Source organism: Archocentrus centrarchus, unplaced genomic scaffold (genome assembly GCF_007364275.1).
Source record: "Archocentrus centrarchus isolate MPI-CPG fArcCen1 unplaced genomic scaffold, fArcCen1 scaffold_48_ctg1, whole genome shotgun sequence".
Classification (NCBI taxonomy): domain Eukaryota; kingdom Metazoa; phylum Chordata; class Actinopteri; order Cichliformes; family Cichlidae; genus Archocentrus; species Archocentrus centrarchus.
The window spans coordinates 287,235-300,893 of NW_022060272.1; the positions used below are offsets into that span (position 1 = coordinate 287,235).

At 38.6% G+C, this 13,659-nt stretch overlaps 1 protein-coding gene across 1 annotated transcript; it reads right to left on the reverse strand.

Annotated features, from left to right (window-relative positions):
• Positions 1-25: 25 nt before the first annotated feature.
• On the reverse strand, positions 26-13,445 carry tollip (toll interacting protein). The gene is made up of 6 exons (XM_030725145.1): positions 13,263-13,445; positions 9,560-9,709; positions 8,998-9,180; positions 3,532-3,684; positions 2,798-2,882; positions 26-1,653 (listed from the first exon to the last, which is right to left on the reverse strand). Exons 1-6 carry the CDS (start codon positions 13,290-13,292, stop codon positions 1,430-1,432), a joined length of 825 nt encoding a protein of 274 aa, XP_030581005.1. The 5' UTR covers positions 13,293-13,445; the 3' UTR covers positions 26-1,429.
• Between the last annotated feature and the right edge of the window lie 214 nt (positions 13,446-13,659).

A 13,659-nucleotide genomic window follows, 5' to 3' on the forward strand; every position in this document is an offset into this window, starting at 1 on the left:
ACTGATGAACATCAAACAACACAAATCTCTTTGAAAAACATTTGTATATTCTAGGCAACATGGAGGTTTAACACTTTTTGATGACATTTTGAAGGAAACACTCTTACAGAAAGGTTTTCCAATCCGACTGCTAAGCATCTGCTATCAGCTGACTTCCAGTTGTTCCTACAATTAAAGCAGCTTGTCACCTAAAAATATGTCACATGCGCAACACTTGTTCTTATCTTGTGATGTAAAACTTTGCAATTCATGCTAGATCTTCAATACATTAACATTCTGAAATCAGCAAACACCAACTGAACACCAAAGTTCCTGGACTTAAAGATGCTGTGTATTTCACTAAAATAATCACACTGCATTTTAAACAATAATTTTGGAGTCTGACAGTCTCATAGATGAGAACTTTGGCAGACAAAACTTTGGCAGGCGACAACTTTAGGACTAGAACACATAGTTACCAAGTCACTGTGCAAAAAAACAAGGAGCATTGTTGGTCTCAAAAACTCTGCAGATACCATCCTGTTGAGCTTCAAACATTCAGATTTCATTTTCAAAGTGGCCTCTTTACTTCGTACTGCCTCTAAACTCTGCAGTTCATTTGGGAAATAACTGCACATCAAACCCTCGTGATCGGACTGAGTGACTGAAAACACTGCAGAGAGCTTCTGTTAACATTGTTACAGATTACTCCCAGTGGAGAGATTCTAATCAGGTCATTTCATTCACTCTATTGTTACTGCAGATATTTCTATAAATATATATCCACAATTAATAATTTGAAATGCACTACACATTTTACAGCTACCAATAAAACAGAAGCAGTTATGGCAGGTCCAAAACATTCAATATTCAAAACAATATTGTTCACAAAAGCATCAACATAAACAGACAGTGAACTTGCTAATGCTCAGACTTTGGAAATTAAATACTATAATCACAAGGGGAGAACACCAACTAAGTTACCATGGCTACAGTAAAATACAGAGACACTAAAACATTTAGAAACATTAAACTGAGGGTTAGTAAGATTTACAATATGTATCAGATTGCACCACTGCCTCTACTGTACATATACAAACCTTAATAATCATGTCATGACTTATATAATTCCCTGTCACTGATAAAGTTTTCTACAAGTAATTTCTTAAAACCAACGGGGAGTACTCTTTTTCTGATGCTTTGTCTATCTAGTCTCAGTAGGAGCAGAGTTGTGTTTAAGCAGAGACCCTCCATACTTCATCTGAACTGTGATAAAGGGAGAGGAAACAAAACTCTTTGGGGAACTCAGCTTGGCTGCAGTGTGTGAGTGCCATACTGTGGGAGGACCGTGTACATGTGTGTAAGGGAGGGGCTGGAGCTCTGAGTAGAAACTATTGTCAGTGTGAATGCATGTGTGTTGGCATGTCTGCTCTCAGTTTGTCTTGTGTAGTTAGAGCTCCTCAGCCATCTGCAGCAGAGAGTTGATGGCAGCATCCTTGTTGCCCTGCTGTGCGTCCAGTACAGTGCGAACCACCTCCTTATCCAGGTTGGGGAACATGTCCTGCAGAGCCTTCAGGTCCTCCTCAGTGCACGGTAGCCCCTGGTTCCCAATAGCTGGCATGGCAGCTGGCATTGCCATAGGCATCATGCCCTGGTTGTAGACTGCAGGAACCCCTAAAAACACAGGACACACCACAGCTTTTCACTTAGCAGATACGAGGTTTGGGGAAAAAAATAAACTAAAGGAACTGTAAGGCGAGCAGTCTTTAATAGTCTGGTATTTGACAGGGCTGACCCAGAGCACAGCTGGGTTCTTTTCCCACACAAACCTCCTTCCCAGCCACAAAAGACAATGTGTGCATAAACCGTGCATGCAAATCAGTGACTCATCAATATTTTCACACCTGAATTTATTGTACTTTAAAAATAATTTTACAAACCTTGCATATGAACAATGATAAAGGGCTCACTGTCTTAGAAAACTTAAATTTATATTCTTACAGTTAAAATAATTGAAACTATCCTAATTTTCATTAAAATGACCATCACTGCTGGATGTTATCACTTACAGTCTGATTTCTTGGCACAGATACAGGAAAAAGGTTTTTTTCTTTTTTATCTCAAGCTAAGCAATCGGGGGCTTCTTTTTCTCCACCCGTTTTTCTATTTCTTCCTTTCATATAAACGTTGATGTCCAAAATTTACCTGAGCCAAAGTAAGGGTCTCAGTGGAAATGATATTTCAGAAGCTCCGTATTTCAGCCTGTGCTTTCAGTTTCCTCAGTGGTACTTTCTCGTTTTGCTGACCTTGAGGTGAACGTGTTTCCTTATATCCCCTTCAGTCACCGTACAGGAATTTTGGTGGAAAAAATTCATCTTTGGCCTACATAACCTTTTAGGTAAGAGATGTCAGAAAATAATTATTACAGTACATTATAACTACAGAAAGTGATGTACACATTTGTGTACGCGGTGACCGAAGGGGACAATGATTCGGATTCAGTAGTACACACAGACTCCGAGTCAGAACCTTTCCAGAGTGGCCGTCCTACTAAAATTACTCCAAGAGCACACTGACGACTCATCCAGGAGGTCATAAAACATCTCAGAACAACATCACGAGAACTAAAAGCTCACTTGCCTTAGTTACGGCAAATGAAGTCACCATTTAAAAACTGCATCTTGTATTTACTCGCATTCTCCTTATCAAATATGAAATTTGTTTGATGATCTGAAACATTTAAATGTGACAAATATGCATAAAACTAAGAAATCAAGAAGGCGGGCAAATACTTTCTCACAGCATGCAAGTGTCTGACCTGTGATGGGCACGTATCCCACTCCTTGCTGATAGACAGACGGCATAAGGACGACAGGCTGAGTCATCATCCCTGCTGGTAAAGACTGACACACAGACAGAGACAAGATTCACAGTTTCACTTCGATGGTAAAATACAGTGAAGTAGACCAACAACTGACACTCATATCCCTGCACAATTTGTGCAGGGATATGATGGGTGCATTTCATTTGGGTCAAGTGGCTGCTTATTTATTTATGAGTCTCTCTAAACTCCTTGTAGTCTAGAAAAATAGAAAGCAATATGAGGATGGGGGAATGGTATTCACCAAGGCGACATACTGGCTCCTTAAGGCATCATTTAGAAAAGCTGGAAAGTATCATGACACACAGTATGTCAACTGTTCAGTATTTATGTCAACTACTACTTTTTTTATGTACTTTTTGTCCTGCATAAGCCAAGATGAAATTGGGATGAAAAAAAAACAAATGACAGAGAACGAGGAAAAAACCCTTTGAGCTAAAGAAGAAAACAAAGTTGCAAAGATGGTTTTAGATTCTTTTTCAGTGTTTTTTTTTTGAGCAAGACTTGATCATTTTTAGAGCCTTTTACATGAACCTAAATAAAAATTATTAATATAAATTAGAGTACATTATGATGCCAGGTTTCAAGGTTATGTTAGCTGCTGTATACAAAAAAATTATAAAAATTATGTCATTGTGGGGGTGGGGGGGGGGGGATGTACATGTACTCACAGCAAAAGACATAACCAGGTTGATCATGCCCTCCTTGTCATCACCCTGCCTGCCACTGAGGCTGAACCACTCATCCACCACTCTGCCCTCCCTTAGGCCTTCAGGGATGGTGACATGTGTCCACGCTATCCTGTCATCCATAGAAAACGCTCTCTGTGCATCAGCAAAAACACATGGAAACAATCATCAGGTCACTGAATACATGCAAACCTGTCATTGTTGCTTGATCAATAACTGTATTTTAAAGTTAAAATGCTCATTTGTTAGGTTTCAAATAAGGGAATTCCCAGAGGTTATAAATAAATGTCAAAACAGCTCACATAACAGTTGAACTGAGCACAGCAGCATGTAAAGTAGGATCAAAATGTTCTGGGAACAGGCCCATAAACATCAAACAGCTTATTAAAATTTGCTGTCTCCCCTTCAAGGTTGTCATCTTAGGCATGTCCAGATGCAACACAGCACAGCTGCTATTTTTACATCACCACTCATGCCTTTGTAATCAATTGATGTATGCTCAGTGAGTTCACCACAGATCTCAAACTCAAGCAGGGCAAATATCAACTTCTTTTTCAAATTGACTGAATTTTATCTAAAGGATCGTAACTGGTGATGACACCTGGGATCAAGTTGAAAGATCAGTTTTGAGGCGTTGGAGCAGAACGCATATCAGATACCGTAACAGGACTTCAACTGAGAGATCTAAAAATAGCAGCCATGCTGAAAATGGTCCAGAGGTGTATGAGAACCAGGGTTATAATAATTTCGGATTTTACATTATAGTTTAGTTGTATTTTGTTTTTCCTTTTATTCCTCCAATTCAGTTAGTTTTAATTAGTGGTTTTGTTCATTTTTATTAGTTTTTAATGCTTAGTTTTAGTTTAGTTTTCATTAATTTTAGTATTAGTTTTAGTTTTTCATACTTTGTCAGGTGCAAGAGTAACTACTGTGTAATAAGACCTTGACAAATTCAGTGCATTTGAAGGAATCAAAGCTCAAATACAGCTTTTCAGGATTGTGTGTTTGTGTCACACAGTGGTGTGGACATCCCAGTCTCAACAAACAAATTCATCAGTGCATCCTTCCACTTGTGGTGTTCCTGTGTATTAACTAGCCAGCAGTCATTTTTTCGCTGAAAATGGTCCATTATGGTTGTCACCTTGCTGCATGGCCGTGATGCTGGTATCTGTTGGAGCCAGAGGAGCTACTCAGAGATGCTAACCTTGGTTAGATACTCACTATTAGGCCTGAATTAGTCTTCTGCGCTGGGTCTTTGTGGGACTACGTGTGTCCCTGTGTTTTATCTGCGGTGCCGGCCGACAGATTTCACTGCAAAGCTCGTGCATGCGACAAATAAACCTTAATACAGTTTCAGTTAAATATTGTTTTTTCCTTTTAATTACCATTTTTATTTATTTCAGCTAATGGAAATATTTTTTCAATTTCAGTTTTCGTTATTTTGTTCTTTTCTTTAACGATAATAACCTTGATGAGAACACAATCTTTAGGAGGCAATCAGCCAAATTTAAATCAAGTAAGTTTTTGTGTTTTTATAGGCCCTTCCTCTGAACCTTTCGATCACACTCTATCTTTAATAAACACCTTATGGACTGTTGATAGAGAAAACACACTTGCATATTTCACTGGTTTTTCACTGGTTTGCAATCAGATGTTTGAATTATCTGTAAAGGTCATCTAAATAATCCATCAAAAGAATAATGTAATCAAGTCAAAGTTGGGATGCTGTAAAATGTAAATAAAAATAGAATCCAATGATATGCAAATTGAACATAGAAAATATATTAAATATTTAACCTTTTAACAGCGGGCGATCACCGCTGATACTGAGCGTGTCACTGCTGAGACATCTGATCAAACGCACTTTGAATTACTGTAATTACACAACTGTTGGCCAACGGTTTCAAATTCAAACTGTTTCTGAAAGCTGAGAAATTGCACTTCACATCAACATAGGGATATTATTATATTATTATAATACAATCGTTGCCAGAAGTCTGCGAAAGGCAGCACTTTAGAAGTTCACAGGAACGCCAGCGGGCCCGTGATAATTAAAGGGTTAACCTGAGACATTTGTCTATTTTATGAATTTGATGGCAGCAACATTCTCAAAAAGTTGGGATGGAGGCAACAAAAGGCTGGAAGAGTAAGCGGTACTAAAGAGAAACAGCTGGAGGAACACTTTGCAGATAATTAGATTAATTGGCAACAGGTTGGTAACATGGCTGGGGTATAAGAAGAAACATCTTAGAAGAGTTTCTCATAAGTAAAGATGGGCACAGGTTCACCAATCTGCAGAGAACTGAGTCTACAAATTGTGGAGCAATTTCAGAATAATGTTCCTCAGTGTAAAATTGACACTGAATATCTCATCATCTACAGTACGTAATATTATCAAAAGATTCAGAGAATCTGGAGAAATCTGTGTGTAAGGGACGAGGCTGAAAATCAACATTGGATACCTGTGATCTTCAGGCCCTGCACGATTCTGTCATGAAAATCACTGCACAGCCTCAGGAACACTTCCCAAAATCCCTGTCCCAAAATCACAGCTCGCAGTGCCCTCCACAAATGCAAGTTAAAGCTCTGTCATGCAAAGAAGAAGCCATAACTGAACATGAACATTAGGCCAGAAGGACCATCTTACTTGTTATCTGCGCTCAGTTCAAAAGCCTGTATGGTATGAGGGTACATTAGTGTCTATGGAACCACCATCAATGTTGAAAGTAAGGATGGGTGATAGAACCTCAAAATTATATCAGGAAAATATGCAATAACAGTATTTCTGACAATATAGAAAAAAAATACTGAACTGATGTTTTTAGCTTGCAGGAAGCAGAATTTGTACATTTAATTAAATGAAGGGCATTTTCTGTCCTTCTTTTCCAATGAGCTACTGTCACTGACTACACACTTCCTAACTGAGGGGTGAATCTACTGATACAAGGTCCCAGCAGCAGCATTATAGTGCAATAGTAGTGACACAGAACAAGTCAAATGTGAGGCACAAAAGCAGCCGGGGCAGTTTTTTCCCTGGAAATTTTAAGTATAAAATAACAATTAGCAAGTATCTAAACATTGTGTGTACTGTAACATAATAAAAATGAAAAATATTTTCTACCTGGGATGCTGTATCTTGGGGCAGGCATATTAACCAGCTGATTACAGCCCTGCTTTTTCACCATGGAACCACTCAGTAATTTCCATATATCATTTGCTCCTCCAAGGTCAGTGGAACACTTTTTACCTGCAGTGCAAGTAGCAAATATTCCAGCTGCTAAAATCTCCTCCTTTGTAGCCTGGCTGTACTCCGCAGTGCGTTTTTACCTCAAGTGGTGAAACACATTTGTGGATTGTTTAAAAAAAAAAAAAAGAAAATCAATATGTGACTGAAGTGCAGACCTTCAGTTTTAATTCAATAAGTTTGTTTAAGAATTACAGCTATTTTTAAACAAAGTCTCCAATTTTCAGATGTTCAAAAGTAACGGTAATTAGTAAGCAGTTTCATGGCCAGGTGAGGCCTGGTCCCTTCTTATTTCATGACAAATGAAGCAATCATAGTTGATTCAAAATGCTGAATTTTTATTTTATGTAATTTTAATGTGATTTTAAATTAGGCCTGAAGAGATTTTAATGTATGTGAGGCAGGACATCAATAAGCTTAAAAATCAATAAATAAAAAAGCTTTAACTTGTACCAGAATGATGGGAAAAGAAAAGTATGGAGAAAGAGAGAAACAGCTGGTGAGCCCAAGCATACCACAGGAGGCAGCAGCACGGGCATGTATGGCTGCCAGTGAAACCGGGCCACTAATATTTTTTGATGATGTGACGACTGATAGAAATAGCAGGATGAATTGTGAAGTGCACAGGCCTATACTCTCTCCATAGATTCAACCAAATGCTGCAAAACTGATTAGACAGCACTTCACAGTGCACAAAGATAATGACCCAACGCGTACTGCAAAAGCTAAGGTCAAGAACTGGGAATATTCTTCAATGGCCAAGTCGGACACCTGATCTCAGATTCCAGGTACGAAATTAACCTGTCTGTAGTCCTGACCATTTAACAAATGAAAACCTCTGGAACGTCATGAATTCAAAGATACAAGAACTGTTGAGCAGCTGTAATCGTATATCAGACAAAAATGGAACAACATTAATTTCCCAAAAGTCCAGTTACTGGTATCCACATTTTCAAGACCTTTACAGACTGTTAAAAGAACATATGGATGCTACATAGTGGTAAATACGGCCAGTTTTTGAGACGTGTCGCTGCCATCAAATTCAGAATTGCCTTTTTTTTCTTGAAATGATATATTTTCTCAGTTTGTTTTCTATGTTCTCCTGCTAATAAAATATAATAATACAATTTTGACATTTGAAACTCATTCGATTCTGTTTTTCTTTGCATTTTACACAGCGTCCCAACTTTTTCAGAACTGGCAACTAGCTAATAATACAGTACTTTGCAAAAGTCTTGAACCACCCCTCATTTCTTTAGATTTTGTTAAGAAAATGGGAAATAGGTGCAAAACTTTGTTAAGGAATGATGAAACATACATGATAATAGATTATATTAGACAAAAACAAAATCTGTACAATTATGGCACTAACACAGTGCCTAAAAATACAATTTTAAATTTCTTTGTTGAGTTGTCTGTTATGCAGGGTTCGCACGGGTGCTTGAAATCCTTGAAAATGCTTGGATTTTAATATTGGCCTTTTGAGGTTTGAAAAGTGCTTGAATTTTGAATATAGTGCTTGAAACTGCTTGAAATTGTAACCACTTTTCTTTTAATTAAAAAAAAAACTATCTGATTGAATAGCTTGCTTATGAGATAGAGAAAGAAAATGAGTCGGTAAGTCTAAAATGAAAATTTCTCCGCCTGGGCCCGGCCTGTCAGTCTGTTTGTGACCCCGCCCCTCCCCTGAAGACAGAGAGTCGCCGTTTTGATGAGTGTTTGCAATAAAACTGCAAATTCCGATTATGGATAAGATGAGTATGGAATTGTATTTAGGTCAAAAGTCATGCACAGTAAAAAACAAGCTGTGCAAATAATGTCATTCCACCAGTGCAGGTAAATGCAACAACTTGCATGCGTAGAACTCAGCAGAAAGAAATATGGTGCACACAAGTGTCTGCTGTGCGTGCACTGCTGCAGGTTCATGCTCTCATGAGGAAACTTTACGTGCACGGAGCTGAATTCTACCATAGACACATATGTCCATGAATTCTACGCCCGTTAAGAAACTGACTTTTGACTGGTTGGGCGGAGCCTAATGTGGTTGATCACTTTGACAGATAGTTCAGGTTACTGCGTTAGACCGAGTTACACCACGGCAGCAACATAAGAGCTGTTTTAAACTGAATTTGCTCACAATCTGGAGAATAAAGTTTCCAGAATGTAGCCATTCAGAATCTCTGTGATCTCTGTGACCTCCTCACCTCATCAAAGATCTCCAAGTAGAACGAGTCAACCCCAGGAGGGACCGTGCACTGGACCACCTTGTTCCAGCGCGGGTTCTTGGCTCCGTTATGAGCAGTTGGTGTCTCATAGACTGCATAGCCCAGTCTGATCCTACAGTACGGATCCATTCGGGTCATACCATAGTTTTTAGCCAGTTTGGCCTAAACAATAAAACAATTTCAATTAACTGATAAATTCAAGATATGGGATAGCTAGCACATGTATTCCTGTGCCTTCAATGAGCAATAGTTAAGATGATTTTAAATGAGGAGTTTGCATATCACCATGGTCTGTACATTTAGACACCATTAGACATTAAACAGAAATGTAAACTTGGAACAGCTTGGAAATTGTAAAACTTCTGCATACTTTTCACTTTAAGTTACTCACAACAACATGAAAAGTAAAGTACTGTGATTCATGATATGCTTTTATACCAAAAGAGAACAAGCTACTGGTGTGTATATTTTATCCACAATGGTACAAATTTTGCACTTATATTCTGCTGTATTTCTAACAGTGAAGCTGAGCTGTGCTCACCTGGACCACCGTAATGCTAAGTCGTCCTACAGTGCCGATGGAGCCTCCATACTGCAGCTGCCTGGCTGCCTGGGCATCCAGCTGGACCTGCTGCTGCTGCTGGGTGGGAGTGATACGAAGAAAATCCTGTGGAAGCTCCCCAATATACACCTGAATACACAAACACCGGGATTAAGAATGACTCTGCACAGTCACTGAGGGAGATAGTTAAGCACAATATATTCAACTAGACTATAGAGGGCATTAACTGATAATTTCAGGAAGTTATTAACTTCTGAAAGCAAAATACTGGTTTAAGTACAACCTAAAAAAAAAGACATTTTGTGATTTATTTAGCCCCTGCATAAAGGAGGTGGGTGGAAGAGAGGATCACTACATATCATACTAAACATACATAATAAAAATTCTTTTGTTTTTAAAAGAGCAACTGCTTAGTGACTGTGGGAAGAACTTTTTTTTAGTTTATGTTAAGGTAATTCACAATGTCTCTCCCAAAGAACATAAAAGTGTTTTCTCGCATTAATATCAGCGTTCACTCTGAATAATAAACCTCTTCATGAGCTGAATTATCTGTAAACTTGTCAGGTGTTTTGGATGGGAAAAATCTTTTTGATTTAATTTGAAGCCTTATTTGAACTTTTGGACAGAGGCCATTTTTATTTACTTATTTGCACATTATATTTTCATTTTAAAATAGAAATTGCATTCACTTTAATATGAATTGTTTTTCATATTTATTGTGATAGTCACATTAATGTTAAAAATACATTTGATTAGTTTCAAACTCATATTTTTATGGGTCATTATTTTAATTGTGAGAAGAGACAACAAGGTGATGTTCACAGGTGGGCAGGCTTCAACAGGTGAATCTGTTATCTGTTAATGCAACAATTTCTGTCTGGGTTGTTTTTTTGCAACAAAAACATTTTTTCAGAAGTAGTTATTAGAACAAACAGACCCCAATATAGGAATTTTGAGGTTTTTTTTGTTGTTGTGTTGTAAAAGGTCACTCTGTATCTTGGAGATGATGTGAATATTTGAGTGAAAGTGGATTAGGGCCTAGCATCTTAACGTGAACTCTAACCAGCATGTACGAGACACACTCAATTGCCAGTGAGTGTGGCCCTATGCAACAGTCCTGTAATAAATTCTACCTTTAAGGTTGTTTTCTTTACTTTTTGTTTAAATTATTGTAGAGTTGTTGATTATGTGGTTAATTTAGAACACATCTTAAAGACGCTGTTGAAATTTAATTCAGTTACAGTCCATCATTTATTGGTCAAAAACACAGTTTGTGTGGTTGTGTCTGTACACCACCATGTTGGATTTTCAATCAATCAATCAATCAATCAATCAATCAATCAATGTGACTGAAGCGCAGACCTCCAGCTTTAATTCAAAAGGTTTTGCAAATATTCTGTGTTAAATGTTTATGTCTTCCTCATTTACAGAAGCTCAAAAGTAATTGGAACAACTAAAATCATATTAAATATAAGAATACTATTTTAATACTCGGATGAAAATCTTTTGCAGTCAGTGACTCCCCAAAGACTAAAACTCATGGACATCACCACATGCTGTTTCCAATCAACAACTGAGGATGTGAATGCTGATGGATGTTAGTATTCCCCATCATGCTTAGGTAAGAAATGTTATGTTTGTGGTGTGCTGTGCACGTAGTAAAGTTATCTTGTAAACTGTACACCAGGGGCCTGTTCCAGGAAGCAGGTTTAGCTACAACTCTGGGTTTGTTAACCCGAAAATGAGGGAAACTCGAGGTTTCTGTTCCAGAAAGAGCGCTAATGCCATCTCTGAGTCAGTTACCATGGTAACAGACATTTACCAGCTGTCAGACTGTCAGTCAGTTCCTCTGAAACATTTACTGTAGTTACTGTAGCATCACTGTTACATCACACTGATCTGGATGAAGCTTTAGATACAGAACACACTGATCAGTGATCAATGATCGATCATTGGTCGTGTTGGAAAAGATCACTGATGGAAAAATATCTGGATCCTGGAGATGATGGGAATGTTTGAGTGAAGATGCGGCTGAAATGATTTGAAGACTTCAAAACTGAACTAAATGGATTTAAAGTGACTGAAATCAATATTTTGAAAGTTCTACTGTCTGAAATTCAGAGTGTGAATCACCACATATTTTCCACTGAAAATCACCTAAATCAGTGATCGTTGGCTCTATAACGGATCCGCAAACCGTGTCCGAGTCCACCTGCACAGCAGGAGGATCCAAACAGATCAGGATCAGGGATTCAGGAAAGATCTAGTTCAGGCTCCAGTCATTTCCCAGTCTGGATCCATTCATAATGGATTCATTTTCCTGACACGATCTGCATTCTTTAATTAAAATGTCTCATCCTCCCATTTTTATCTTCACTTTCTGTCTCCTGCAGTTTGTCCGTCAGGCTGCAGCTGAATAATAATAATAATAATAAAAATCAAATGTAAAATTAGGATTCAGCTTCATCTGATGGAGATTCAAGTTGTGTAAATGATGACAGCAGATATTATAAAGAAATTATATATTTGATAACAAACTTTTATTCTGTCTATGATGATGTCAGAGTGGGTCACGCTGTGACTCGTCATGCTCCACACTGACACGTGCGATCCTCCATCCATCGGATTAAAATGGAGACTCCGCTCTTTATTTACCCGTTGCCATGGTGACTCCTAGTATCCGAGCTCCATTGATGAGGGCTTTCTTCCCTTACTCACGCTAAATCAGGGTGAACACACTCAGAGTTGACTGAACAAACTCAGAGAAACTCAGAGTTGCTGATCTCAGAGTCCGTTTTTAAACTGAGTTTGTTGAACCTGCTTCCTGGAATAGTGCTCCGACCCGACGAGGAAAAAACAAACAAACCAAGAAACCCACAGAGACTCCAAGTGGATTTTCCCGTTTCAGTGCAGCTAGGAAACAACGAAAAACCACTTAACAGAGTCAAAGTGGACAGTATATCCCCGTTTTGTTTTGTTTGTTTGACATAAAATTCATTTCTGTAGCCAGGGGCAATACAAAGGTGACCCCCTTAGACTGCTATTTAGATTTAGTTTCACTGTTTACCACTGAGCTATCGGTTTTCTCACTAGTTAATATAAACTAATGTCTCTATTAGACCTAACAAGCCCAATGACATCACATTCTGTACTCGCACAAGATGGCGCTGCACATGCTCTAAAAACTTTAAAAAAAATTTAAATCCAGCTTCGCGGACGGTATTAAACCTGTGACAGTTTTTAGAGTAGGGCTCCGTGGTGTAAATTAACCTCACATGTAGTGTTTCACGTGCACTTCAAGCTTGTCAGAATTGAAGCATGGGAATGGAAATGTTCTGTTTCCGGGGGGGAGCACGGTAATCATTGCTGTCATGGCAGCTTAATCCCCTGAGTAGTTATTACCTACCCGAACTAATGCTGACTCGCTAATTACGTTCGGTGACGTTTTCTGACTGTTGAATGTCACTGTCAGCTACATACAGCAGTGTCAGCTACTGCACATGTAGCTATGCAACTCTTTGCTGGTCGTTTAATGACTAGAGTTAGTGAACTGTCAGATGCTGATAAACTACAAACCACTACAAAAAGAACCGCCCGTTTCCAGAAACTACAAACGACATAATTACGCCCAACTGTGTGTTTGTGCCTCTCTAACAAACTGGACAAACACCGAGCCTCTTACCTGCCCCCTCTGGGTGCTGATAGTCGCCATATCGTCTAATTCTTTATGTGACAGTTTCGATTATTCTTAAATCACAAAAATATGTCGTTAGAAAGTAAAACAACAACAAATACTCTCCGGTATGACTGATGTTTACCCTCCCGGAAGACCTCCTCTTCCTGTTTGCTTTTCTTTCCATTGCATGGTAGGTGACAACCAGTTACAGTGCTTTACTGCCACCTACTGCACTGGAGTGGCGTCCACTCTAACCACCGTCCAGATTTCTTCGTTACTTTCGAAGGTGAAGAGCCGCATCATCCACTACTTCATGGACTGGACTGCATGTACACTGCTCAATAAATAAATAAATAAATAACACTTTAATTACACATCAGATCTCAATGGATACAAATCTGGA

Excerpts from the sequence above, each read along its gene's own strand:
- tollip (XM_030725145.1), bottom strand. The coding sequence starts at position 13,292 with ATGGCGACTATCAGCACCCAGAGGGGGCAG. Across the intron at positions 9,710-13,262 it reads TCAGCACCCAGAGGGGGCAG|GTGTATATTGGGGAGCTTCC; the intron begins GTAAGAGGCTCG and ends TTGTGTATTCAG. Across the intron at positions 3,685-8,997 it reads ACTTGGAGATCTTTGATGAG|AGAGCGTTTTCTATGGATGA; the intron begins GTGAGGAGGTCA and ends GCTGATGCACAG.